This window comes from Monodelphis domestica, chromosome 1, assembly GCF_027887165.1.
Source record: "Monodelphis domestica isolate mMonDom1 chromosome 1, mMonDom1.pri, whole genome shotgun sequence".
Classification (NCBI taxonomy): Eukaryota; Metazoa; Chordata; class Mammalia; order Didelphimorphia; family Didelphidae; genus Monodelphis; species Monodelphis domestica.
Genome location: NC_077227.1, coordinates 715,716,342 through 715,744,338, shown reverse-complemented (window position 1 = coordinate 715,744,338; position 27,997 = coordinate 715,716,342). Strand labels below are relative to the sequence as shown.

At 43.0% G+C, this 27,997-nt stretch overlaps 1 protein-coding gene across 6 annotated transcripts in view; it reads right to left on the bottom strand.

Annotated features, from left to right (window-relative positions):
• Positions 1 to 350: 350 nt before the first annotated feature.
• The window catches only part of IL34 (interleukin 34), a 65,028-nt gene continuing 37,381 nt past the window's right edge, over positions 351 to 27,997 (bottom strand). For all 6 annotated transcript variants that reach the window (XM_007477519.3, XM_007477521.3, XM_007477522.3 and 3 more), the window contains exons 2-7: positions 26,053 to 26,525; positions 19,729 to 19,850; positions 12,208 to 12,285; positions 8,315 to 8,476; positions 2,521 to 2,653; positions 351 to 1,655 (exon numbers count right to left, since the gene is read on the bottom strand). In XM_007477519.3, coding sequence (XP_007477581.1) covers positions 1,435 to 1,655; positions 2,521 to 2,653; positions 8,315 to 8,476; positions 12,208 to 12,285; positions 19,729 to 19,850; positions 26,053 to 26,083 — 747 coding nt within the window. In that variant the 5' untranslated portion in view covers positions 26,084 to 26,525 and the 3' untranslated portion in view covers positions 351 to 1,434. The remainder of the gene's footprint in view (positions 1,656 to 2,520; positions 2,654 to 8,314; positions 8,477 to 12,207; positions 12,286 to 19,728; positions 19,851 to 26,052; positions 26,526 to 27,997) is intronic.

The window sequence follows — 27,997 nt, the reverse complement described above, 5'->3', positions numbered from 1 at the left end:
ATGAAAACCCTGGGTTAGGAGTCGGAGGACCCGGTTTCAAATCCCACCTATCACTTTACAGCCCGTGTGGCCTTGGGGAAATACTTTAAATCGTCTAGGCCTCAGTTTCCCCATTTGCAAAATGAGGGAGTTTAACTGGACAATCCTTCCAGCTCCAAATCTCTGATCCCATTGAAGGGCTGTGGGTTGGTGCTATGCACACAAGAGGAAAAGCTGGTCCTTTCCTCCTTGGCAGCCCAGAGTCCGGCGGGAATCGATAGCCCCCAAGGTGCTGCCTCAGGCCCCAAGAGAGCCCCTCACCCCTGCTCTACTGCCACCTTTGAAAGGTAAACACAAAATCACAAATCAAATAAAATGAAAAAAAAGTATTTAATAGAAAAAAAATGAAAGAAATGGAAGAGCATCAGCATGGCAAGACATGGCGTTTTAATACAGCCCATTCTTCCCCAGACCATCCCCATACACGCTCCACAGCCCCCCGCAGATGCGGATGGTCGAGGGGAGCAGCAGCCCAGAAGCTGGCGAGCCTCATGGGGGTGGCCATCGGGGAATGGGGGCTCTCCAAGAGGAGAGCACCCCAGCTTTCATCCTTCCCCAGAAGAGCCTCCTCCATCCCCCAACCTGGCCCAAAGGGCTTCCCCTGAGCCTTTCCACGGGTCCTTTGGAGCAGCCCAGCAGCACAGCCTTCCCTTCATGGGATGTTCTCTGGGAAGGGTCCTCCAGGGGGCACAGTGGGCACTCTCCATGGGCAGGGAGCCCCACGCTCTTCCCTTTCCCAGGTCCGTCCTGGGAAATCGCAGGCCATCAGCTCGGGGTGGGGCATGCTGGGGAGCTGTAAAGTGATCCCCTCCCAGCAAGGGCCTTTGGGTGCCCCAGTGTTCCTTGGGAGGAGCCCGAAGCACTCTTACAACATCCTCCCGCCTGCTTTTGGTCTCTGCCCTTTGGAAGAGACCCGACTTTTCTGGGACTGACTCAAGGGGGAGCTCGCTGGGGGTCAGCTCACCCCAGGGCCACCTGCCCCACGTGCACCCCCACTGGCCCCCCCTAGAGGAAGCTCCCCACGCCAGCGGGACTCTCGGGGTCTCGGGATCCATTTCCCAGCCGGGAGGACGAGGTCTAAAGCAGACAAGCGGGCAGGCACCGAGTCCGTGGGAAGGGGCCCAGGTCGGCCTGCACCCACTCCAGTCCCTCGGGGCTTCGGAGGCAAGAGGAAGAAGAGAGAGGCAAGACTCGGGGGGATCCGGGAGGGAGAAGCAGCCGAGCTCTTCTCGGGCACGAGATCTCCCCGGAAGGAGCGAGTCTCCTCCTCGGAGCTGCTCCTCCAGGCGGTGATGGGGATGGGGATGGGGGTCTCCAAAGGCCTCCCTCCCGAGTGCTGAGGTGAGCCCAAGCCGTCCTGCTGGGCTCCGGAGCACAGTCAGAGGTTGGCCTTGCTCAGGGTATGATGCGCTCTTCCCCCATCCGCACCTTCCTGGAAGGGTCGGCCTCCACCTGAGGGGACCTCGGCGCTCTCTCCCCCACCGGGGATGTCTGCGCTTGTGCAGAATGATAGAGCAGAGTGGCTGGGCCAGCGCACTGTGGAGGGGGAGGATGGCTGTGAGGCTGTGCCTGGGGGACGATGCAGTCTTCCCAATTCTGAATGTTGCTCTCTTTACCTGTGAGAGAAGACAGGAATCGGGGGACCCGGGTTCAAATCCCACCTCCCTCATTATTGGCGAGCCTGGGATGTCCCCTAATGTTCAGGAGGACCCTCAGGTCCAAGTCTGGGATCTCTCCATCCCTACAAAGCCCCTCTTCCCACCTCATGTCCACTAACACAGGGAACCTTTCGAACTCACCTCAGGGGGCACCACATTCTGCCACACACAGGAGAAAGTCACAGAATCTTAAGAGCTAGAAAAGCCCTCGGCCATGATCTGGGCCAAACCAAACTAACAGCCTCCTCCTCTGGTGAATGCTTTACGGTGTGCTTCACACGTTCCTGAAGGACACCAACATCACTCTAACCTCTCCTGGAAGGAGGCGGCCACTGGCCTTGCAAATGGCGCCCATCGTTAAGAAGCTTCTGCAGACACCAAGATGGAATCGTCCATCCCTTCTGGCTTCCACCTATTGCTCCACAGCCAAGGAGCCCAAGTCTAACCCTCACATGAAAGCTCTTCAGAATTTAGAAGACAGCAATGATCTCCCAGCATGGTCGTGCCACACACTTGGCCTCTCTGGGGCCAAGACTTGCCCTTTCCATAGGGCAGGCCTTCTAAGGGCTTATTTCATGGCCATCCTTCTCTTCCCCAGAAACAAGCCCTCCCATTCCCTTCGACCAATCATGATAGAGCAGGATCTGAAAGGCCTTCCTCAACATCTCCTTCTCTCTCCTCTAAGCGTCCCCACCCCAGATTCTGTCAAGGGAGCACAGTCCAGGGGCTGCATGTGGCACATGCAATATGGCAGGTCTGGCTGACCCAGGCCCATCACCCTCCTCCCTTCCAGAATCCCGGTGTCCCCCCCCCCCATCCTTACAGCACAGGCAGTAGAGCAGGTCCATGACTTTGTAGCAGTTGTCCAGAAGGGCCTTTGGCCTCACCAGTTTCTGGTCCCTGCCGGAGTTTGCAAGAGTCAAGATCTTCTCCACCTGTGGGTGCACCTGCAGGTCCTAGAAAAGGAACACATGAAACTTTCAAGATTGCTATGTGAGATGGGAGCACCGTAGTCCTGGGCGATGTCCCAACCACACATCCGTTCTGGACACCTTGAGCGAAGGGGATGTAAAGTCTGCAGACTGTCTCTGAAAGACAAGACCTGCAAACACTGAAAGGGTCCCTGAGGAAGAATCCCAGGAGCTGAGGGCAGCAAGAGACCGGAGAGGCCATGTCATCAGACCCCTACTCAATAGCAAGCAGAACTGAGACATGGAGGGGCAGCCAAATGTCCATTCATGATTCCACCATACACCCAACACGTAGTTATCCATGCATGGCTACATATAATAGTCTCAAGTGATAGACAACCCACCATCTTCCAAAGCAGAATACTCCATTCTGGAACAGTTCTGTGAACTTTAGATTACTCCACCCTACTTAGTCTAACAAAATCAGGAATGTCTACACCCCTACTAGGATTAAGTATTTAGGAGGATGGCCTTTGATAGACATGTGCTAGTAAATGACAAATCAGAAACAGCTGACAGACCCCTGGGCTGTCTTAAGTCAAGCTTAAGCTACCATTGGTACAGATGAGATGCAGGAAAGTGACGTAAAACCATCAATATATTTGGCATCACTTCCTCCCTTGGCTCTTTGTCCCCAGAGAGATGGCTCTGGCTGGCAGCGAGCTGAGGATTTTGACATCTTGGTGTGGTGGCAGCTATTGTCCGGTTTAGCAGTGAGTTTTCCTTGATATTATACTGGGAGAAGCTGAGTAGCTAGTTTAGGTTCAAGCATCTTAGCTGAGCTCTCTGGAGTTTAGGCTGATACTTTCCAGGTTCCGGGTTCTGTCTATTGCTCCACAGCCAAGAAGTCCAAGTCTAGAGAAATCCTACACCTTTTCCCTCTCCCTTCTCCTTAATTTCTTTCCTCTATGTTAATTAAAATCACTATAAATTTCCAGCTGACTTGGGTATTTTATTTGGGATATCCCCTAGTGACTATAAAATTAATTTAGATTAGGTCACAACCCTAAAATCATCCTTACAGTCCTGATGGGGAGCAAGTTTCCCCTTCCATCCAGCCTAAATTATCTTTCACAACCTCCATCCACTGTTGTTAGTACTGCTCCACTGGGCCAAGAAGGAGTCTAATCCTTTTCCAAATGGCAGCCCTTCAAAGGACTTCTCTTGGAGACAGCTCTCATGGCCACCCTTCTCTTCTCCAGAACAAATCCTGCCCAATTCTAATAAAGCATGAATTTAAGTCTTCCTCCATCTTTATAGCCCCACCTTGTACACTTTCCTGCTTATCAAAGTCTTTTGTAGAAAGAAATTCAATACTTCAGACATCTGGCACACAATAGGTATTTAAATGTTTATTGATGATTGGCTGTGGTTGGACCAGAGCGGGATAGCTGCCACTCTCACCTGTTAGGTATTGGTCCTCACTTAATGTCACTAAGGCTGTATTACCTTCCTGGGAGAAATAAAAGAAGAAATAAAAGGAGAAAAAAAAGAAATAAAAAAGATGTACCTCCAAAGAGTAAAATCACGGCAAAACAGGAGATCGACTTTAATTCATTAGGAGAAAGAGCATTCTAGGATTATCAGAGTGGTTACAGCTTTCATTGCTACTAAGCCGCCATCTTGGTTCCACCCTTGGGGAAAGAAAATTCTAACCATGGAATGAGGCTGTCAACAAGGAGAGAGGGAGCAGCCCCTCACTAGTAGGAATGTTTCAGCAGATGCCAGAGGTGGTAGGAGAAAGAGAAGAGAGGGGTTCTTACTCATTAACTTTTTTAAAAAAATACATTGATAACTATTTCAATATCATTGGTTTCCAGGGGGCATCTGGGTAGCTCAGTGGATTGAGAGCCAGGCCCAGAGATGGGAGTTCCTGGGTTCAAATATGGTCTCAAATACTTCCTAGCTGTGTGACCCTGGGCAAGTCACTTAATCCCCATTGCCTAGTCCTTACCACTCTTCTTCCTTGGAACCAATACCCAGTATTGAATCCAAGATTGAAGAGAAGGGTTAAAAAATACATATATATATATATATGTATATGTATATATACATATATATATATATCATTGGTTTCCTTTGTAATCCTACATATTTTATTTTATGCATTTAATAGCATTATTCTAAGAGGGGGTTCATTGGTTTCATCAGATCACCCAGAATAAAAGCAGTTTAGAATTCCTGGCATGGAAGGAAAAGCAGTGGGTTTACCATAAGACAAGGGTTTGATGCCAGGCATTTCATTGAGCTGTGTAATATTGGCCCCTTTCTGGGCCTCAGCTTACTTATATAGAAAATGAAAGGGTGGGTTTTTTGTTAATTAAGATCCCTTCTTGCTCTAAATCTCATGATCAATTGGGGGAGGGTGAAAAGAGAATCTCCAGCTTCCTGGCTGGAAGGAACCTCCAGGGTCACTGAGCTCAACACCATCATTTTACATATGAGGAAACTGAGGCTTGGAGAATTTAAGTGAGAGATGCAAGAGAGGCATGAGATCTAGCATGTGCCCTTAAGGGGATTCAAAGACAGGACAGATATGCAACAATCAGAGTTGAAGCAATCTCAATGAGCCTCTCTGAGTGCTTTAGGAGTTGAGAGAAGAAAGAGGTCACAATGGACTAGAGAAGATGAAATGTGAGCAGAGTTTTGAAGGATGAATAGAATATAGCACAAAGTGGGGCAGAGGGAGCCTAAGCAAGAACAAACAAGCTATCTAGAGGAAGAGGAGTGGCAAATATGTCTGATAAAGGTCTGACGGCCAAGATAGATAAGGAAATGATACCAATATGGAAGCATAAACTCTACTTTCCAATAAATACATTGTCAAAGTATGTAAACAATAAGTTTTCAAGATGAGAAATGCAAACTATAACCAACCCATATGAAAGCTCGATCCCAATCACTAATATTAAGAGATACACACAAGTGGTTCAGTGGATGGAGAGCCAGACCCAGAGATAGGAAATCCTGGGTTCAAATCTGTCATCAGACACTTCCTAGCCGTGTGACCCTGGGCAAGTCACTTAACCCCCAGTGCCTAGCCCTTAATGCTCTTCTGCCTTGGAACCAATACACACTATTAATTCTAAGACAGAAGATGTGTTTTTGAAAAAAGAGAAGCAAATTAAAATAATTCTGAGAGTCTCATACCCAACAGATCAACAAAGATGGAAATGGTGGAAGGACTCTAAGAAGACAGGTGTGCCTCGTACTAATGCACGAAAAGCTATGAATTGATCCAATTCTGTTGAAAAATAATCTGGAATTTTTCTAGAAAAGTCACAAAATTAAACATAACCTTTGACTTGACTAATCTCACTTACAAACCATTTACTCCAAGAAGGCCAACAACAAAAAGAAAGCCCTACATGGACTAAAATGTTTACAAGGGCACTTTCTGTGATAGCAAAGAACTGAAACAAAGAAACTGAGGTATTAAGATACAGGGGCATATGGAATGCCATTGCACCATTAGAAATGAGAGGTGGGGGGAAGGTGGGCAGCCACATATCACAGTGGATAGAATGCCAGGCTTGGAGTCAGGAGGACCTGGGTTCAGATAAGGACTCGGTGGCAAATCACTTAACACCATTTGCCTAGCCCTTGTCCTTCTGTCCTAGACTTGTCATTAGAACAGAAAGTAAGGGTTTTAGAAGAAAAAAGAAAGAAATGAGAGTGGCCTCAGAATTAGAAAGTTTTTGCCATCAAGTCCCATCTCTGACCCTCTTGGCTGGATCTAACCAGGGGCAACTCACAACCTCATCAACACTTCTAGGTATGACCATGAAGCAGGCTCCCTCCTGTTGGAAAAGGGGGATAGATTCTGTGTTAGGAATTGTCAGATATGGCCAATGTGGTGATTTCTTCTGCTTAATTGCAATTCTTTACCAATGAGGTGTTAAAAGTCGCTGAAAAGTGTTAACAATGTTAAAAAAAACTTAGTTCTCTAGTTTGTGTCTGTGCTTAAGAAAGTGAGAAGAATGACTTAATAAGCCAGGAGTCCCAGGCAGAGCCCTCTCCCTAGTGATATGGAAAGTAACGCTGTGAAAAATATTTCCCCACCCCTTGGCAAGAGGACAGGCCATTCAAGTACCCGCTGCCACAACCTCTGTGCCAACCTGCCCTCCTAGGATGCCAAGGATAGATGGACATGATTCCTTTTTCTGAGGCCTTTCTCAAACTGGCTTCCCATTCTGATGGGCAAGCCACCACTAGGCACATTTTTGAAAGATGCTTAGCGCACAAATGGCAACCACCAAAAGCTGGAAGAGAGTGCTATCCTTCCTCAGGAGAACATCAAAGGAACAGAATGGAACCAGGTTATTGTCAGGGTGACCTGATCCATTTCCAAGTCCCTGGCACTCTCAGAAAGAATTTGAAGGACTTTAAAGTGCTGGATTTCAGCCTGTATCAGTTGACAGGAAACAGCTCCCCCAAGTCTGGAAGCTCTGGGGGGCCAACTGGTCCAACAGGGATGTTGGAGAAGATAACCCCTAGGCTTGACTGGCTTTATAGACCCCAAAGCTCAGCTAACCAGAGGCCAGAACATTGAATGCAAAGAAGGCAGTGAAAGGGACTACCCTAATTTTTGAGATGTTCATTAAGCAAAGGGAAACCTTTCCTGAAGGAAAATTTCTTCTAGTGCCATACTCCTGGCTGGCTCCATTACTTTTCCTCCTATGTGCCCAAAATATTAAGCTGAAGAAAAATTCCAGCAGCAACATTTGCCAGGAAATTGAACTCTGGTGCCACATAGCAGACAAGAGCTGTACCAAAGCCCTGAGACAACAAGCTACTCTATGACTCAGTCCTAAAGCCCTCTCATGCCTAAATGCTGATTTAAAAAAAATCAGCAAGCTCTGGCTACAGGTTTTCAAGTTCCCAAGAGGATACATCCTGAGGCACAGAAGAAATAGCCACTGGATCTCCTAGGGGGCTCCAGAGGAGGGGTGACATGTGATGGTCAAGTCAACAAGCCTTTATTAAGTACCTCTTATGTGACCAGCACTGGGCTAGATGATACAATCTCAAATTCAAGCTAAAAAGGACAGGAGGAACGATGACACCTGAGAGGTGCGTGCATCGAGAAAGGGAGTGAAGAGTTATGGGGATCTGGAGAGATTCTACAATAGAACAGCACGCATACCTTACAGCTCTAGTTTTCAAGTGACTATCGTAAATAGTACAGCATTCTATTTTCACAATAGCAATATGAGATGGGTAGGGAAAGTTTGACCCACCTGAACCTATTTTGCAGCTCAAGAAATTGAGGCTGAGTAAGATAAAGGGACTTTTGAAGGTCACACGGCTGATTAGTGATGGAGCTAGATTTTTTGGCTATTGATCCAAGTTTCTTCCCACTGCCTCACATATACCAGTGGTTCATCTTTGAATTCCAAGGGGCCCATTCCCCACCCCACCCCCATTATTCTTCCCAATGTTTGTCTCTCTCCTCCTCCATTTGCTTGCATACAGAGGGACCTCCAATGCCCATGCCACACACGTGGCTGCCTTCTCCTCCCTCCCTGTCACACAGCCCCAACTCATTGCTTCCAATGCCCAGGTCAGCCAGCATCAATGCCAACCCCTTTTCCTCAACTACTTAGCAAAAGAGAGAGGAAGAAAGACTAGTAGGGAGAGATTTACCTTTGCAATTTCCTGGACGTAGATCAGAAGTTCATGTATTTCCTTAATATAATTCCGGGATGGGTGATCTTCTAATAGAACGTTCTGGATGATCTCCATGGTGTTGCAGTTCAGTGCAGCCCACAGGTACCTCAGATTGGGCTGACTCACCTCCGCCTGTTGCTACAATGAACCAAGGGAAACACAGTATTAAGGAAGCATGAGTTATTAATGTCATCTTTGTCATCATGACTACAACTGGGTTTAGATCATGCCCTTCTAATCAATGAATCACCAAGCATTCATAAAGCATCTGCTAGGTGCCAAGCACTATGCTAAAATCCAAATAGTCCCTGCCCTCAAGGAATGTGCATCCCACTTGTGACATGATCATAATTGAGAGTGGAGACCTTCATTATCCAAATAAATCATGGTGATTCACTTACTGGGCAGAGAGAACTGGCCAGCTTGAGGGTTTGCAAGTCTACAGGAGATCCTACTTCTCCATTCTGGTGTGCTTGAAGGGAACTCATGCCCAAGGTTTTGGGGAAACCAAAGAAAGGAGGAGGAAGAACTGATTCCCTGAGCTGATAGTTCTGTTGGGTACGCTCAAGTCTCCCCCTCAATGTAAACTCTAAATGATCATCCTAGTGCAAACATCAACAACATGGAAATAGGTTTTGATCAAGGACACATGTAATACCCAGTGGAATTGTACATCGGCTACAGGAAGAGGTGAGGGAAGGGGAAGGAGGGAAAGAATATGATTCTTGTAACCAAGGAAAAATGTTCTAAATTGACTAATTAAATAAAAATTTCAAAACAATAAAAAATAAAGTCTTCCCTTTCAGATTATCTTCATATTCCCTACATATAGTATGTATGTACTGAGATCTCCCCATTAGAATGTTTGTTCCTTAAAGATAGGAATCATTTTTGCTTTTCTATCTATCCCCAGCCTTAGCACAGTGCCTGACATTTTGTAAGCACTTAATAAATGTTTGCCTACTACTTGGAGTTGCATTGAGTCAGTGGTCATGCAGCCCCCTCAGATCAGAAGCAAAGGATCGTAAAGCAAGTAAATGGAAATCTCTTTACATGGCTGGGAGGAGACAAAAGCAGCTGGAAAGCAGATTCACAAGTGAACAGACTAGAATGATCACCATTTGATGAGAGCTAACAAAACCCAGCCGATAACTTGTCTCCTTTTGGTTTCTCCAGAGTCATGAGTTGGGGAAAGTTTTTCTTTCCTTTCCAGTTTCCTTCTCATTCCCCCTCCAGCTGGTGAGGAGAAAGCATGGAGAAGGAGAAGGTGTGGAAGCAAGAGAAAGAAATCCCCACAGGCTGCCATGTTCAAACCATGCCAATGGTTTTAATATCTATATGATCTGGACGTGCTGTTTGATGCTGCTAATAAATCACTCAGCTCTTATTTATAGGTTTGACATGAAGAGAAAAAGTCAGGCAATGGATGGAAATGGAGGCTTGAACAATGGGAGAGTTTTCCATTGTTGGTCATTTCTTAGTATATGACAAAGCATACCCATTGCACTTCCTTTAAACCCAGAAGAAATGTTAGGAGGCAGCATGGTTATTATTCCTTTTCAGCACGATTTCTAGCCCAGTATGAGTACTGCATCCACCTCCAACACTTCCTTGCTTCACTAAAGGGGATGACCCATCCTGGGAACACAAGCCTGCAAAGCCCCACCCTGAACCCTCCCAGATCTGAGTATGAGGAGCAGACCCCCAAGATTCTAATGATCACTGTCATATCTTTCCATTCATAGAGAACTTTCTCATGCCCATTTTCTGGGACTTCCATAAACTGATCCTCCCTAAGCAGTTCATGCCTGAACATGAAAGGTGTTAATTAAATATTTATCTAACTGAATTAGAAAGAAACCAGAAGAAATCCCAACATACTTAAAGCTGACACTCCTAAAAGAGCTGTCCAGCACTAAGGGATGTTTAATATTTCTGCCATTGTTCCCTTCCCCATCTACCTTCCACAATTTCTACTTTAATACAGAAAAGCACATTTACATTTTACTAGACACAAAGTTCACCTTCCCTCCATTCCAGGGTTTCAGCCTAACTAGAAGTAATCCACATTTGGTCATAGTGTGATGCCTCTGACCCGTAAGCATATCTTAGAACTCACTTTCCATATGAGTCCTAGGGCCCATCATTCATGGAAGAGCTCCTATTATAGGGCCAGGGTGAAAAGGAAATGATTGGGCTACAGGAATTTACATAAAGACACTGAGACTGCAGCAAGGAACATTACAGAAACTCTCCTGATATCTGCGTGGACAAGATGTAGGCTGGCTCACAGTTTGATGAATTCAGAACTAGATATATCACTCACTAGATGCCCAGAGCAGTGGTTAATGGGGCAATGTCAAATGAGAGGCTAGTCTTTAACAGAGGGTTCCATTAATCTATCCTTGTCCCTATATTATTCAACACGATGGCTGAAGAAAAAGATATAATTATTCAATTAGTTCATCACACAAAGCTGAGAGGTATAACTAACAATAAATGACAAAATTCATATTCAAAAAGATCTTGCCAAAGATGAGTCAAATCTAAGTAGTAGAAATGTGATGGGGATAAATGTAAACTCTAACAGATGGGTTCAAAATTCAATTGCACGGGTACAGGATAGGCATTGTGATAAGATAATTTTTGGCTTAACTTTCTTACTGCCATTTACTGAAGAGCAACAGATTACAAACCTACCTAGACATCCAGTGGAACCAAGTTGAGACAATGAATTATCACTTCAGTGACAATGGTTAGTTTGCAAATTCCAGCTATAACCCCAGTGGTTTGTTGGCTGGTTGATTATTTTACCAGATATCTTTCTTTACCTTTTGCTATCTGTTCTTTAATGTGTAAATCATAACCTTCCCTTTCTGCCTTCTATAACATTCCAACATGCCTATCCTGCCTCTGTTTCCTGCTATTTCCCCACTGGACTGTTAATCCCTCAAAGGCAGGGATTGTCCTTTGCCTTTCTTTGTAGTCACTGCTAAACACAATGCCAGGCATATAATAGACACTTTATAAATGTTTGTTGACTTGACTAAAAGAGTTATTTTAATGAGGAACAAGCCTGAAAGTTCTAGATAAATGTGTATTTTAAGAAGGAGATCTTTGGACTACTGTGGGTAAAGTAAGGCCAGTAACTTGATTAATATAGATTTCTGGGGAATCAGGTCTGATAGAAAAATGACATCTCCCCTGAGTCTCACTGAGATTTTCCTTATCCTGCCTCAAAGTCTCAAAGAGAATCTCAAATGAAACAGTCAGACTTTGAGTGGTGGTGGATTATATCTAAAAACCTTAATTAAGCACCTATTATCAGCAGGGAATTATGCCAGGCATGGAAGATCCAAAGATGGAAAAAATGGCATAGTCTATGCCATTCATGGTGAACCTTTTAGAGACCATATATCATACCTTGTCCCAACCCCTAGAGATTGAGTGCCCCCCCACCCCTGCCTTATTCCAGACAGGTGAGGTAGGAAGCACTCCCACTGGGCTGCTAGGCAATTGGGCAGATGAAGTGCAAAAACGTCCTCAGATGCATGGAGAGGGTGAGGGGAACAGCTCAGCCCCATACCCTCTACCTTTCTAGTAACAAACTCTGACAGGAAACAGTGCATGTGTCCTCTCTGATACACATGCCCTCTTTGGCACACATGCCAGAGGTTCATCAACATAGGTCTATGCACTCTAGAAATTTACAATCTTGCCCTAATTGGTTGGGGGAAATGAAGCCCTGCCTTTCCATCAATGTAGTCTGATTATAGAATCTGAAGTTCTAAAGAAGGAGAATACCAAAGTGATGAAAGTCAAGTGACACCCAACACTCTTTCCTGAAATGTGAATGGGCTTATTCTTACCAGCCTGGTGATGTTGGCCAGTCTGAGCACTCCCTCGTAGGGCACACGGATCCTGTAATCAATGGGGAAATAGTGTTTCTGCAGAGAGAAGGAGGAAACACAAGGTAAGAGGCATTTAAACACCTACTATGTGCAGAGCACTATGCAAAGAGCCAGAGGGTTGGGATTTTTTTAATAAAAAGCTGATCATTTCCTTGGTGTACATAAGAAATTTTAGCCTCTACAGATACAAAATGGCAACTTCTCTGCAGTTCATATAATTTTTTTAAATTTAGTTAATTTGCTACAATTTACAAAAATTTATTTTCTCTTTAACCCCCTGCTCTGGTGGGGGAAAAAAAGAAAACAGAAAAACAAATCATTCATAACAAATAGATATAGTGAATCCATAATAAATACAGGCATCAGCCATGCCCCACAACGAATGACTCATGCACCCTGACTAACACCTCTGTCAAGAGATTCATAGCACATTTTGTCCTAGAAGCTTTGGAGACATGGATGGTCCTTGACATTGATCAGAGTACCCAAGTCTTTCAAAGTTTGTTTTTATATTAATATTCCTTTATACAAAAGCATCATATCATTATGGATCCTATATGACTAGGCTAAGGTCACAGAGTCAGTATGTGTTAAAGGCAGGAATGAACCCAGGTTTCCCTGACTCAGAGCCTGGGCAAGTGGAAGGACGGAAAAATAAACAGTTCTTACTCTCAAGAAGCAAACAAAAGATAATAGTTTGTGGATTATGAGAGGATGGTAGAATAGGGCACAAAATTATATTGCTGTCCAAATTTCCCCCAAAATAATCAAAGATAGAACTTAGTGTCAACTTTAATGTGGCAGAAATAGTTAAGCATTGGGGGTGAAACAGAAACCCCAGGCCAGGACTTGGGAGGAAGGCTCTAACCTTCTAGGGTGGTGGTCTCACCTGACTGAAGTTCAAATAAGTCAGGGCAAATACCACAGAATTAATGAACAACAAGCGTTGGGAACAGCTATATAGGCAGTTTAGGAGATTTCTACTCACTCTCTGTGAGAGGGTTGCACAGGTCTCTAAGTATACTGACCACATACCACAACCATCTGAACCTGTGTCTTCTAGAGAGGAGTGAGGAATGAACAAATCCAAGTGAGTATGGTTGCTTAGAAGTGAGGACCCTTTTGGCAGTGGTCATTCCCAGGAGAGCTGAGTCCCTAGTTGTCTAGGACAGAGAGCCAAGCTAATGTTTGCATCCACCTAAGAACTGCTGGGAGTAAAAGTATTTGCTTGTGGTGGCACTACTACCAGGAGCTTTGATTGGGGCTCAGGGGTAGATAGAAGCATCTGAGGTCACTCACAGACTGTAGTTTAAGCTGGGGGAGGGGGTAATATCTGGCCCTAAATTATAGAAATTGAAAGAACCAAGAGATCAAAGACCCCCAGATAAGGCTCAGGAAATAACAGCATAAAAATCTGAGACATATCATGCACCAAACCCAGGGAGCAGAGCCAAACTCTAGCATAAAGCTAACAATTAAGCCTATTGGCTGCTAACTTTTTTTAATGAGTAAAGAAAAGATAAAGAACCCAACCATAGATAGCTACTATGAGGATAGAGAAGACCAGGGTTCTAATTCAGAAGACAGGGAAGTTAAAACATCAAAGAAAAGCACAAAATGATCACAAGTCCAAAAAGTTTTTGGAAGAAACTTTAAAAAGACTTTTAAAACTAAATGAAAGGTGGCAGCTAGGTGGCTCAGTGCACTGAGAACCAGTCCTAGAGATAGGAGGTCTTGGGTTCAAATATGAACTCGGGTTCTTTCCTAACTGTTTGATTGGGGAAAGTCAGTTAACCTCCATTGTGTAGCCCTTACTGCTCTTCTGCCTTATTACCAATACACAGTATTGATTCTCAGATAGAAGGGGAGGGTTTAAAAAAACAAATGAAATAGGTTGAAGAAAAGTTAGAAAAATGAAAGATTAAAAAAAATAAAAATACAAACAATTGGACAAGATTCAAAAACTCACTGAAGAAAATAACTCATTGAAATTTAGAACTGTGCAAGGGGAAGCTAATGACTTCTTAGGACAACAAGAAATAATAAAACAAAATTAAAATTATGAAAAAATAAAAGAAAATATGAAACATTTTATTACAAAAACAAATGACCTGGAAAACAGATCAGGGAGAGATAACTATATAAGAATTGTCAGACTACTGGAAAGTTATGATAAAAAAAAAGACTGTAGCCACTATACTTCAAGAAATTAAGAAAAATTGCCCAGAAGTTTTAGGACCAGAGAATGAAATAGAAATTGAAAGACTCCATTCATCACCCCCTAAAAGAGACTCCTAGATGAAAACTCAGAGAAACATTATTACTGAAGTTCTGTAGCTCCCAGATTAAAGAGAAATACTATAAACAAACAGAAAAAAATTAATTCTGTGGAACTATAATCAAGATAACACAAGACTTATCAGCCACAACATTAAAAGAATAAAGAGCATGAAACAATATTTTGAAGAGCAAAGGAGTTGAGTTTATAATCAAGAATAACTGACCCAGCAAATTTGAGTATAATTATACAAGGGGAGAAAGTGGACATTTAATAAAACTAAAGACTTTCAGCTATTCTTAAGGGAAAAAAACTGAGTAAAAAAACTGTTTCAACAAGAAGCATAAGAAGGCAAACATGAAAGGCCAACTTATAAGAGATTCAGTAAGGTCAAAATGTTTACTTCTTTCTTATATGTGAAAATATTATTTGTAACCCTGAAAATGATATAGTTAGAAGGCTTGAGATCAAGTTAAATATAATAGAAAGAGCTTGCCTCCAAAAAAAATGGGGTAAGAAGAAGTAAAATTGAACAATTATCTCATACAAAAGAGGTGTGAATGGAAGAACTGTCATAGTGAGGGAGTGAAAGGCTAGTAGTGCTAGAAACCTATTATCATTTAAAAATGGTTTAAAGAGGGAACAACCCATATATCTAAATTGGTATAAGTCTTCTTAACTTGCAGAAAAATCAGAGGGTAAGGGGTTAGAATAAGAGAGGGGCTCTAGAAGGGTGTATATATTAAGAAAAAAGAGGGCAAGGGGATGAGATAAAGGATGGATTCTTAGAAGAGTTCATATTTTTAAAATAGGAGAGGAAGGTGAGGGGATAAGGGAGAGACTCTTAAAAGGGTGGATAGAATAAGAACTGGGGGTGGGGGGGAAGCAGGTGGGTAGCTCAGTGGATTGAGAGCCAGGCCTAGAGATGGGAGGTCCTAGGTTCAAATCTGGCCTCAGATACTTCCTAGCTGTGTGACCCTGGGCAAGTCATTTGACCTCCATTGCCTAGCTCTTACCACTTTTCTGCCTTGGAGCCAATACACAGTATTGACTCCAAGACGGAAGGTATGGGTTTAAAAAAAAAGGAGGTAACGGGGAGGGGATAAGGAAGGGATCCTTTAAAAGGATATTGATTAGGGAGGTAGTGGTCAAAAGAAAATTGGACTTCTGAGAAAAGATTGGGTTAAAGGAGAGGAAGAGAGAGATAAAGTGAAAAATGGGGGGGGACAGTAAAAATAGAATAGAGGCCAATACACAACTAGTAATTATAACTTTGAATGTATATGGGATAATTTCACCCATAAAATAGAAATGAATAGCACAACAGGTCAAAAAAATCCAATAAAATGCTGTTCATAAAAAACACATTAAATAAAAGAAAGAAGAAATACATTTTAAAATGAGACTAAAAATAAAGGGCTGGAGCAGAATATATACTGTGCTATAGCCAATTTTAAAAGCACTGTAGCAATCGTGATTTCAGACAAAGTTAAAATAGATTTAATTAAAAGAGATAAACAGGGAAACTATATTATGTTAAAAGATACCACAGATAATGAAGCATTAGCAATACCAATCCTATGTGTACCAAATGTTTTTAGCATCTAGGTTTTTAAAGGAAAAATCTAAATTACATATAGGTGGAAAGATAGCAAAACAATAATTGTGGGAGGCTTCAACTCTCTCCTCTCAGATCTAGATAAATCTAACCCCAAAAAGAAAGAAAGAAGTCAAGGAGATTATCAGAATCTTAGATAAGGTAAATATGATAGCTACCTGGAGAACTGAATAGAAATAGAAAGAAGTATGTTTTTTTCTCAACAGTACATGATTTTACAAAAATTGATCAAATGTTAAAGCACAAAAAACTTTACAATTAAATACAGAAAAGCAGAAATACTAAGTGCATCCTTTCCAAATCATACTGTAATAAAAATTAAGTTTAATAAGGGATCATGGAAACAGAGTTAAAAGTATTTAGAGATTAAATAACCTTAAAGAATGAGTAGATGAAAGAACAAGTCATAGAAACAATAAATAATTTTATTAAAGAGAATAATAATGAGATAACATATCAACACCATTGGGATATAGCAAAAGCAGTGATTAGAAGAAATTTTATATCTCTAAATGCTTATATCAATAAAATAGAGAAAAGACATATCAATTAATTAGAAATGCAAGTTTTAAAAACCAGAAAAAGAAGAAATTAAAACTCCCCAACTAAACACCAAATTGGAAATCCTAAAAATTAAGGATGAGATTAATAAAAATAAATATAAGAAAACCAATAAACTAGTAAATAAAATTACAAGTTGGTTTTATGAAAAAGTCAATTAAATGGACATTTAATATGATTTGAGAGAGAGAGAGAGAAGAAAACCAAATCACTAGCATTAAAAATGAAAAGGGTGACTATACCATCAATGGAGATAAAATCAAGTCAACTATTAGAAGTTATCTTGCCTAATTATATAACAACAAATTCAACAATGTAAGTGAAATGGAATAATACTTAGAAAAATATAAACTATTTAGACTATCAGAGGAGGAAATGGAATATCTAAATAAACCTATTAAAAAATTGAACAGGCCATAAATTAACTTCCTAAAAAAAAAATCAAGACCAAATGTACTTATAAGTGTACTTATAAGACTTCTACCAAATATTTAAAGATCAACTAATTCCAATATTAAATAAATTATTGAAAATAGGTTAAGAAAGAGTTCTGCTGAACTCCTTTTGTGAGGCAAATATGGTACTGATATCTAAGCAAAAGCAAAAACAGAAAGAAAATTATAGACCAATTTCTTTAATAAATATGGATGCAAAAATCTGGAATAAAACACTAGCTAGAAGACTACAACAATATATCATAGAGATTATACATTGTGACCAAACAAGGATTTATGTCAGGAATACAGGGATGGTTTAATATAAGGAAAACTATCAACATAATTGATTACATCAATAACTAAAAATCATAATATTATATCAAGAGATACAGAAAAAGCTTTTGACAAAATGGCATATTCATTCCTATTTAAAGCACTGAAAAGCACAGGCATAAATGGATTTTTTTCTTAAAATGATAAGCAGCATTTACCTAAAATCATGAGCAAGTATTACATGTAACAGAGATAAACTAGAAACCTTCCCAAGAAGATCAGGAGTGAAACAAGGATGCCCATTATCACTAATATTATTTAATATTGCTTTGGAAATCCTAGCAATAACGATGAAAGAAGAAACAGAATTGAAGGAATCAGAACGGACAAAGAAGATATCATGGTATATGTGGAAAATCCTAGATGTTCAACTAAAAATTTAGCTGAATCAATAATTTTAGCAAAGTAGCAGAATATAAAATACATATAAACCATCAGCATTTTTACATATTACTAACAAAGTTCTACAAGAAGAGATAGAGATACTATATGCCATTTAAAATAACCACATATAGAATAAAATACCTAAGAGTACAGTTGCCAAAACAAGTCCTGGAACTACATAAACATAATTATAAAATCCTTTTTATATAAAGTCAGATTTAAATAACAAAGGAATGTTAATTGTTCATGGATGGGCAGAGCCAATATAATTAAAATGACAATCCTACCTAATCAATAAACTTAGTAGATAATTTTTTCTAGGATTCTCACTGAGAAAGGGTTATAAAAAAGTATATATTGAGGGGATAGTAGAATCTAGTGAAGGTTTGGTTTTTGTTTCCTTAAAATGGAAGCATGTTTGTAGTCATCAGAGAAGAACCTAGTAGATGCCTCAAGATCTAATCTCCAGCAGAGTCTTAAGATGAGAGACAGAGACAGAAAAGAAATAATCATAAAGGTAATTTGCCAGAACATGGGAGGAGATGGGATAACCAAATACACGTAGAAGGGTTGATCTTGGGTGAGTAGAGGGGCCCTCTCTTCATGAGACAATGGAGTAAAGGTGAGAATATGAGATGATGTCAAGAAGTTACTAGAGAGGGGGAAAGAGAAAGCTTGTTGCTAATGGTCTGTTTTCTTAATAAAGTATCAAGAGCTTCAGCTTAAAGAATGACTTGAAGAGAGAAAAGTTTTGCAAGAAGTGGGCTAGGGAATCAAGTAGGCACCTTGCTCTAGTGAGAGCATCAGATAACATATTTTTAGTAGACCTTATAAATACTCTTGTGAGACTCCCTTTAGGAACCAGAGGTAGGAACAGAGGAGGCACATGACAGTTATCCAGGTTTGGGTTTGTGGAAGCATGAAAGATACTAAACAAAAGGGCAAGGGGATTTGAGAGTAGAAAACTGGCAGATTTGCCGTACCCTATAACCGGTGGAATCCTTATCCCTCTCCATACATCCCATGAGTGACAGCATGGAGTTACATGTGTATCCTATGAGAGGCAACATGGTATACTGGATCGAAGGCTGGCTCTGGAGTCAGGAAGACCTTGGTGGAAGTCTTGCCTCTGATACATAATAGCTGTGGGAGCCTGGGCAAGTCACAACCTCTCAATCCCCCAGGCAGCTAAAAAAAGTCACCTTCAAATAAATCTGTGTCTAATTCTCCAAAGATGCCCAAACAGGTCAATCTCTAGGGTCCTCAGCTCTCTCCCTGGGAACCAGAGAAGCAGAAAACACAATTTCTGAGGCTTCCACAAGTCCCTTTTTGAGTTACAACGTGAATACCCAAAGGAAGTGGGATAGTATAGCCTAGCAACCAGAACATCCACCAGCACCTCCTCCTCCTCTGAGGACTCCAAGCAGGAATAACACCAGGTGTGAAAACACCAGCAGGTGTGAAGACACCACCAGGAAACAGCTGCGGCAGTAGCTATAAAAGAGCTTTTTTGTTATAGCTTTTGTTTCCTTGCAGCAGGTTTTGTTACCTGGTTAATCTCTCTTTATTTCACTGTCGCAGAGGCTGGGGGAGGAGAATTCCAGAATGGTGAGAGGGGCAGGGAGGAAGGTGGGAAAGCTTCAGGCCACTCACAGGCTGTGTGAGCACAAAAAAATTGCCCACCAGAGTGGCTCTTTCTTACCGTCTCTGCATAGTAATTGCTAGAAGACCCAGGGATGGCCAGCTAAGGGTGACAGAGCAGATGGAAGGAGGGCTAGAAATCACAGAACTGTGACTCCAGGGAAGGCAGGTGGCTTGGTGCCTCGGGAGCTGTCCACAGAGAAGACAGGTTGGACCCACAGACTCACCATATACCGGAGGCGATGCCTATACTGCAGCTTGTCTCGGAGAATCCCAGTGATGATGCACTCTTTGTTCTGGTCCTTCAGGGCCTCACTTTCCAGGAGAGGGCCAAAGAAAACCAAGAAATCTGCAAATCACAACCACAAAAGCACTCAGGGGAAGGTTGATCCCTTCAAATGTCTGCTCTGCTTCCAGATGCTCCTGGGAGTGAAGTCTTGGAATTCCAGCTCAACCAGAAGAGCAGAGAGTGATAATAATAACAGGGCAGCTGGGTAGCAAAGTAGAGACAGGAAGACTCATCTTCTGGAGTTCAAATCTGCCCTTGGACACTGACTAGCTCTGTGACCCTGGACGAGTCATTTAACCCTATTCATCTCAGCCTTGTCATCTGTCAAATGAACTGGAAAAGGAAATGGCAAACCACTCCACTACCTTTGCCCAGAAAATCCCAAATGGGATCACAGAGTCAGACACAATTGAAAAATGACTGAACAACAACTTTCTTTGTGAAGAGTCGATTTCTATTTTTGACCATTCGTCAACTGGTAGGTTTGGGATTGCACATGTAAAATCTAGATCATATTGCTTGTCAGCTTAGCTGGGGTGGGAAGAGAAGGGTGAGGAGAGAATTTGAGACTCAAAATTCTCTTTTAAATGTGGGAAACTCTTTTTATATGTAATTGGGGGAAATTAAATTAATTATTAAAAGATATTAGGTTTGGGGGGAGTCAGTAGGATAAAGGTTGTAATGCAGGGTGGTTTAGAGGTTATTAGATGTTTTAATTATGGGTCAGTATCAGAAGAATAACTTGGGAAGGCCAGCTGTGGGCTGACAGGCCCAGTCCAGGCAAAGCCTGTCCTGAGGTAACAAACACAGTCAAGAATAGATGATGGATTTATTAGTCAAGGGAAGGTGAAAAGGGGACTTGCATAAATCTAAGCTAATGTCAACTACCTAAAACCCTGCCAGATCTTAATGTCCTGCAACCAGGAGTCTTCTTGAACTACCCAGCTGTCTAAAGACCCAGACCCTAATATAAATAGACCTTTAGGGGGCAGCTGGGTAGCTCAGTGGATTGAGAGCCAGGCCTAGAGATGGGAGGTCCTAGGTTCAAATCTGGCCTCAGACACTTCCCAGCAGTGTGATCCTGGGCAAGTCACTTGACCCCCATTGCCTAGCCCTTGCCACTCGTCTGCCTTGGAGCCAATATACAGCACTGACTCCAAGACAGAAGATAAGGGTTTAAAAACATATAAATAAATAGAGAAATAAGTAAATGAATGAATGAATAAATAAATAAATAGACCTTCACTAGCCAACCCCCCCCTTTTGGTGATATTAGAGGTAGTGGGTTTGGCAGGTAGGCAGGACAGGGCCCAGGAAGAGGTCCTGGATCCAAAAGGATCCCAGAGCAAATGTCATAGACAGATGGCCCAGCCAGTTCAGGATCTCACCAGGAAGCTCTGCAGAGAAGCAGGTAGGATGGAGAAAACCAGACAGACAACAGCCAACAAGGGAAGGCAGCCAGTCCCCTCCAGGTAAACCAGAGAGATAGAGCCAGCACAAGGCCCAACTGTCTCTTAGCAACAGCTTGACTCTCCCTTGCAGAATTCCAGAATCCCTCACTCTGCTGTCCCATGCCTCTGCCAACACACACTTTCCTCCTTAACTTTTCCTTCTAACAGGGTCTAGCTCCAGCCTTACCCATGACCTGTTGGCTCAGCTGTGGCCATCTCCTTCTTTGTTCTGTGGCTCTTTTTCCATCTAAGAAACCCTGTGAGGAGGACCTCTAAAGCCTAAGATTTACGAGGCTGGAGATCAAATACTCTGAGGCAAGAAAGCTAGGATGCTTTTAACTGGGCTGGTCCTCAGCAAAATGGGAGAGAGTAGGAAACGTCCGTGTCTCCAGTTCTCTCTACATCCATTCTTATCCTTCAGGTCCCCAGGGACCAACTTCTCCCTAAGGTGTTAGCAGAATTGCTTCCTACTAATAAATGTATTTTAAGGGAGGAAGGGAATGGTTAGGAAGCCCAAAGGTATGAATCTCAAATGGCAGATGATGTCTGAAAGAAGATTTGAACTCAGGTCTTCCTAGTATGAATCCAACCCTCTACTCCACCACACCACTTAGGGACTCTTAAAGAACCACTGCAAATGGCTTTGGTTGTCTTTTTTAACATTTTTGGTTTTGTTTTTCCAAAGTGTAGACTGCCAGACTCTGAAAACTTCTCAAGCTTTACCACTGGGGGTCATTATGAGTCCAAGAAAGACTTCCCGCATTAAGTGAGAGGGATGCAATTCATCAAGGTTTTCAGGGAAGAAAAAATCCTTCCCCAACTGAACCCAAGCAGCTGGGTCACTCCCTCAGCCCAACTCCCATTCTTATGGGATGAAGATGATGTGATTCGTGCCCCCCCCCCATTCATTTTCCCGGACAGTCGGTCAACAAACATGTTTTAAGCACCCACTCTGTGCCAGCCAGCATTCCACACTGGGGATACAAAGAAAGGGAAAGAAAAAAAAAGTTCCTTCCTTCAAGGAGCCCACAGTCTAATGGGGGAGTCAACCCGAAAACAAACTACACCTGGGGTGACTTGGAAACAATAGTCAGAAGGAATGTGCTGAGGTTAAAGAGAACCAGGGAAAGTTTTTCTGTACAAGGTGGGATTTTTAGCTGCCACTTGAAGAAAACCAGGGACACTAAGAGATGGTGATGAGGAGGGAGAGAGATCCAGGTACAGAAGGCAGCTGGTGAAAATGGGGAGTCAGGAGAGGGAGAGAAAACAGGCTAGTGTCTGGACTAAAAAGACACATAAGAAGTCTGGGAAAATATAGAAGGACACATGATGATGTCCATGGGTCCTAAAGTCATTAGAGGAGGATCTGGGGAGAAGGCACTAGTTGAGCCGGCCCTTGGAGAATGAGGACAAATTGGCTAGGCAAGAAGAAGACAGAGCCTTGGATATATTTTTGAACCCTCACCTTCTATTTTAGAATCAATACTGTGTATTAATTCCAAGGCAGAAGAGTGCTAAGGGCTAGGCAATGGGGGTTAAGTGACTGTGACTTGCCCAAAGTCACACAGCTGGGAAGTGTCTGAGGCCACATTTGCACCCAGAACTTCCCATCTCTAGGTCTGACTTTTTCATAAAAACCATGCACACTGAGTACTACTGTCATCTCCATTTTCTGAATGAGGAAACTGAGAGCAATTAATGGCATGCCTCCAACGCACAGCCAATAATCACCCAGTGTTGGAGACGGGGTTCCAACCCCCATCTCCCTGCCTCCAAGGCTGAGCACTGTCCACCATTGGGTGCTACCTCCTCTAACTGAAGACAGCTAGAACAGATGATCTCTGAGGTCCCTCCGACTTCTAATAATCTTGGGATCCTAGTCTAGCTTACACCAATCCAGCCCTTCTCTTCACTTCTATAGCGCTACATAGGACCTTTCCATTTGACTTGCAGCTCAAACTTTCTCTGGGTCTTGTCTTCCCCCACAAGAATGCTGACTCCTTGAAAGCTCAGTCTCTGTCTTCCTTTTCTATTTGTATCTGCAGGGTCAGAGCAAGCACTTAATAAATAAATGCCTTATTCATTCATTCACACTAAGTACTGCAGAACTTGAATACAGGACCTTATTCATCACTGATAAAAACTGTAGGTGTGATTTGTTTCTCCCTAGTACTAGCCCCAGTCAGTCAACCTTTCCCTGGTTTTTGCAGTGCCTTCCTTCTGGTCACTGTTTTCAAATCACTCTGTACATATAGCTTGTTTCACATTGTCTCCCTGGTTAGACTATGAGCTCCTTGAGGGCAGGAACTTTTTTTTCTTTCCCTTTCTTTGCATCCCACATGTTGAGCAGTGGCTGACACACACAAAAAAAATGCTTGTTATGGGACTGATAAGTGGCTCAGTGGAAAAGGCACCAGGTCTAGAGATGAGAGGTCCTGGGTTCAAATGTGGACTCAGATACTTACTAGCTGTGTGACCCTGAATAAGTCATTTAACCCTGTTTGCCTAATCCTTGCCCTTCTGTCTTATTTTTACTAAGATGGAAAGTATGAGTTAAAAAAAAAAAACACCAGTGCAGACTGGGCTGAGGGAATGACCCAGATGCTGCTATTCAATTTGAAAAGGCTTTTTCAGCTGGCTTCCTTCACCCACCTGCCTTGCCTTTATCCAGAGTCTCCCCATCCTTTGAGGCCCTGAGCACAAATGCCTCCTAATTTAGATGTCAAGTTTTTCATCTCTTCTATTTTTCCCGCTCCATTATTTTGCTCTTTATTTTAATATATTGATTATTATCCAGAAAAGTCTAATACAGAAAAATAGGATCTCTTAGAACTGGGATGGATGCTTCCTTCTGGTTTTTTCCTCCAGAGTTTCTTTTCTTAAATGTCTTTTATTCAGTCAAAATCCAGTGGGCTAGATGATATGTGGTACCTGAATCCTTTTCCTACCTAACCCCAATCCAATTCCTCAAGTTCCTTTGTTAAAGGATGAATTCTTTCCCCAGTTTTTACTTCCTAAAAGCCTGTCAAACACTGATCTTTTGCCTTTTCCATCTTGTTTCTCAAATTTTTAAAAGAACTTTGGGGGGAGGCATGTTCGCTGGTCAGAAATATTTCAACCAATGATCCCTTTTCCCCAAAAAATATGAGGATAGGAGAGCAGAGAGCAGAGGCTGGGAATGCCCCCTCCCCCCCCCCCCCATCCCAGCAGTTCGAGTCATCGGGAGGCACTAGGCTCAATAAACTCTTGGTGACTAATTGATCCATGACCTACATAGAACTATTTCCCAGAAACTAGGGCAGATATCCCATCACTCTCAGGCCTTCTGATATATAATCCTGCCTCAAGGCCACTGAAATGCCAGCAGATCTACTGGGCAGGTACCGAAGACACAAGTCCTAATTATAGGTCTGTTCCTATACTGTCACTGCCTTAAGAAATTTTCAAAAAGGTAAGTGACAAGTCCTGGGCAGGATGGCTGAATCCCTGGATGTTGGCCTCATTATCCGGACAGCCCCAACTCTCTGGAAGCCAGGAAACCACAGCTAATGCCTGAGGGAGGCTCTGGATCCCGCACCAGTTGTGCACAATCTAGTGCATCTCCACAAGGCAACTCTCTGCTAGCCAATGTGGCTATTCTAAGGAGGAGGCAAAAGATTGTTTCTTCTTTTCAAGAGGGGAAGGTTCTGGACCAATCTCATCAGGGAGAGAAATTCCTTTTGTAGAAAGCCTCTCCCCTGGGAGAGGGGGGCAACGGAGCTGTATTTTATAGTCCCAGGAAGTTGGGGTTCGGGGTGTGATCACTGAGAGGCAAAGTGCCTTCCCCTTGGTCATACAAGCTAAAGTGCATCAGAGGCTGGGCTCGAACCCCAGTGCTTCTGTATCCACTACACTCTGCTGCCCCTCAGGAAAAAGAGCTTCTCCCCAAAATGGGTTATTTCCCAGATATTCAGCCTCTCTGGAAATCTGAAAGTGCTGCCTGTAAATCCGCTATCATTGTTCTGACCATTGGCGAGTTTCTATCCTGCTATTATTCTTCTTCATTATTATCTACTTATCATCGCCTAAGCTAAAAATCCCTTCACACCTAAGGATACAGAATAAAGGCATGGTGGCTGCTTCCTGTTTCTGTCCTTCCTGGAGGAAAAGAAAGAATGTGCTGCATCCTAAATATGTCAGAATGTCTTTGTGACAGGCAGTGCCTTTGCCAAAGATTTCTTAAAACATGAGTCCATGTTAAAAAACAAAATAAAACAGAGAATTTGGGAAGGGTGGAGGTAGGGCAATACCATATCATCATTTTTTTTAACTTATGTTTTGTCCTAGCTTCACTTCTAAGACAGAAGGGCAAGAGCTAGGCAACTGGGGTTAAATGACTTGTCCAGGGTCATACAGCTAAGAAGTGTCTGAGGCCAAATTTGAACCCAGATCCTCCCAACCCCACGCCTGGTGCCCTCTCCACGGTGCTACCTCAATGCCCTTTAAATAATCTTTTTCAAAAAAGATACTCTCAACCAGTAACCCCCAGAGTGACTAGAAATACCCTGCCTTCCTCCCTCCACAGATGCTGCTTCCTGACCTCATTGAACCCCTTTCAGTTGTCCCCAAGCATCATCCCAGGAACTGGCCCAAACCCAGACCTCAGATCCTCGTGGCTGCCCTCTCCCCGCCCCCCACAAACATGGGGCTCCTCTTCTCTGGCAGAGGATACACGGGTTTTTTCCAGGGTGCAGCTGAGGATGAAGCACCTCAACTCAGTATTATTTTTTCACGAAGCAGAGTGCCCCGGTACCCACGGTTCCCCTACTCACAAAGACTTAGGTATCCAGCACCACGGGGCATGATGGTCAGCTGGATCCAGGCGGCAAGCGAAGGCGGCCTCTCCCCCCAGTGGCTGGAATGCCAACAAGAAAAGGGCTGGGTTTACATGGCTACAGTCTCCTCTTGGGCCAGCACAAAGCCCCTCGCAGGGCCAGGGAGGGAGAAGCCCTCTCCTGAGATGAGAGGGACTGGCGAAGTCCCGAGGGGAGAAGGCGAGGGGAGGGGAGGTCAAGGGTCCGCTGGGAACTTCTTCTACCCTGACCTCCTCATGTGCGTGGGCTGACCTTGGCCCCAGCTGCACATCCCATCCCTCAGCCTCCCTCGGCCGGAAAGGCTGGCCCCCGCCAGGCAAGCTGGAGTTCGGGTCCAGGAGAGAAGACGGGAGCCCTCCAGCCTCCCAGAGTCCAATCAAAATCTGGTGGTGGTTTTAGGTTTCTCCTTTTGCAGCTGCTTACTGTCAAGCCTGTTCCAGGGGAGAGAAAAGAAGAAAGAAACACATTACATAAGAACAGCCAGCCTGCTGGACGACACTGAGTTCCTTTAGTACCCATTGCTAAGGGCTCTGGGGCAGTAACAAGAAGGGGAAGAGACGCTTATTTAGTGCCCTCTGCGTACCAGCCGGATGCTAAGTGCTCTGCAAATATCTTACTTGATCCTCCCCCAAATCCTGCAGAGGCAGATGCTATCGTTATCTCCATTTCACAATTGAGGGAACTGAGGGAAACAGAGTTAAGTGATTTGCCCACGGTCACTGAGCTAATAAGTATCCAAGGCCACATTTGAACTCAAGTCTTGCCTATGCATTGTCCCACCAGCTGCTTCTTGGGAGAGAAATAAGGAAAGAAGAAACCAAGAAGGTGGCCCCTGGCTGCCCCATGGGAGAAGCTTCCTCTCTGTAGTCTGTGCTGCACAGGCTGCAAGCCCCAGATTTGGAGGGCAGCGTTAGAAGATGTCAGGAAGAACATCAAATGAAGGGCATGAAAGTAAATTAGCCAGAAGGGGCTCTCCATAAGGATATGGCCTTTGAGACTAGTGGTTCTCCAACTTTTGGGTCTTACGGCTCCTTTACTCTTTTAAAAATGATTGAGTATAAGTAAATTAGGGGAACATAGAATAGCCTACCTGTCAGATCTATGGAGAAGGAAAGAATTTAAGACCAAGCAAGAGACTGAGAACATTACACAATGTAAAATGAATAATTTTGATTACATTAAATTAAAGAGTTTGTACAAACAAAACCAATGCAACCAAAATTAGAATAGAAACAACAAAAGGAGGGAAATGTTTATAATAAAAACCTCTGACAAAGGTTTCATTTCTCAAATTTATAAGGAACTAAGTCAATGGTACAAAAAAATCAAGCCATTCCTTAATTGACAAATGGTCAAGGGGTATGAATAGGCAGTTTTCAGATAAAGAAATCAAAACTACCAATAAACACATGAAAAAGTGTTCTAAATCCCTCCTGATTAGAGAAATGCAAATCAAAACAACTCTGAGGTACTACTTCACACCTAGCAGATTGGCCAATATGATAGTAAAGTAAAATAATAAATGTTGGAGGGGATGTGGTAAAACTGGGACACTAATGCATTACTGGTGGAGTTGTGAATTGATCCAACCATTCTGGAAGGCAATGTGGAACTACGCCCAAAGGGCTTTAAAAGAATGCATACCTTTTGATCCAGAAATACCACTACTAGGTTTGTACCCTAAAGAGATAATAATGAAAAATGTTTGTACAAAAATATTCATAGCCATGCTCTTTGTGGTAGCAAAAAAAATTGGAAAATGGGGGGGGTGTCTCTTGATTGGAGAATGGTTGAACAAATTGTGGTATCTGATGGTAATGGAATACTACTGTGCTGTAAGGAATGATGAACTGGAAGAATCACCAGGAACTGATGCAGAGTGAAATGAGAAGAACCAAGAGAA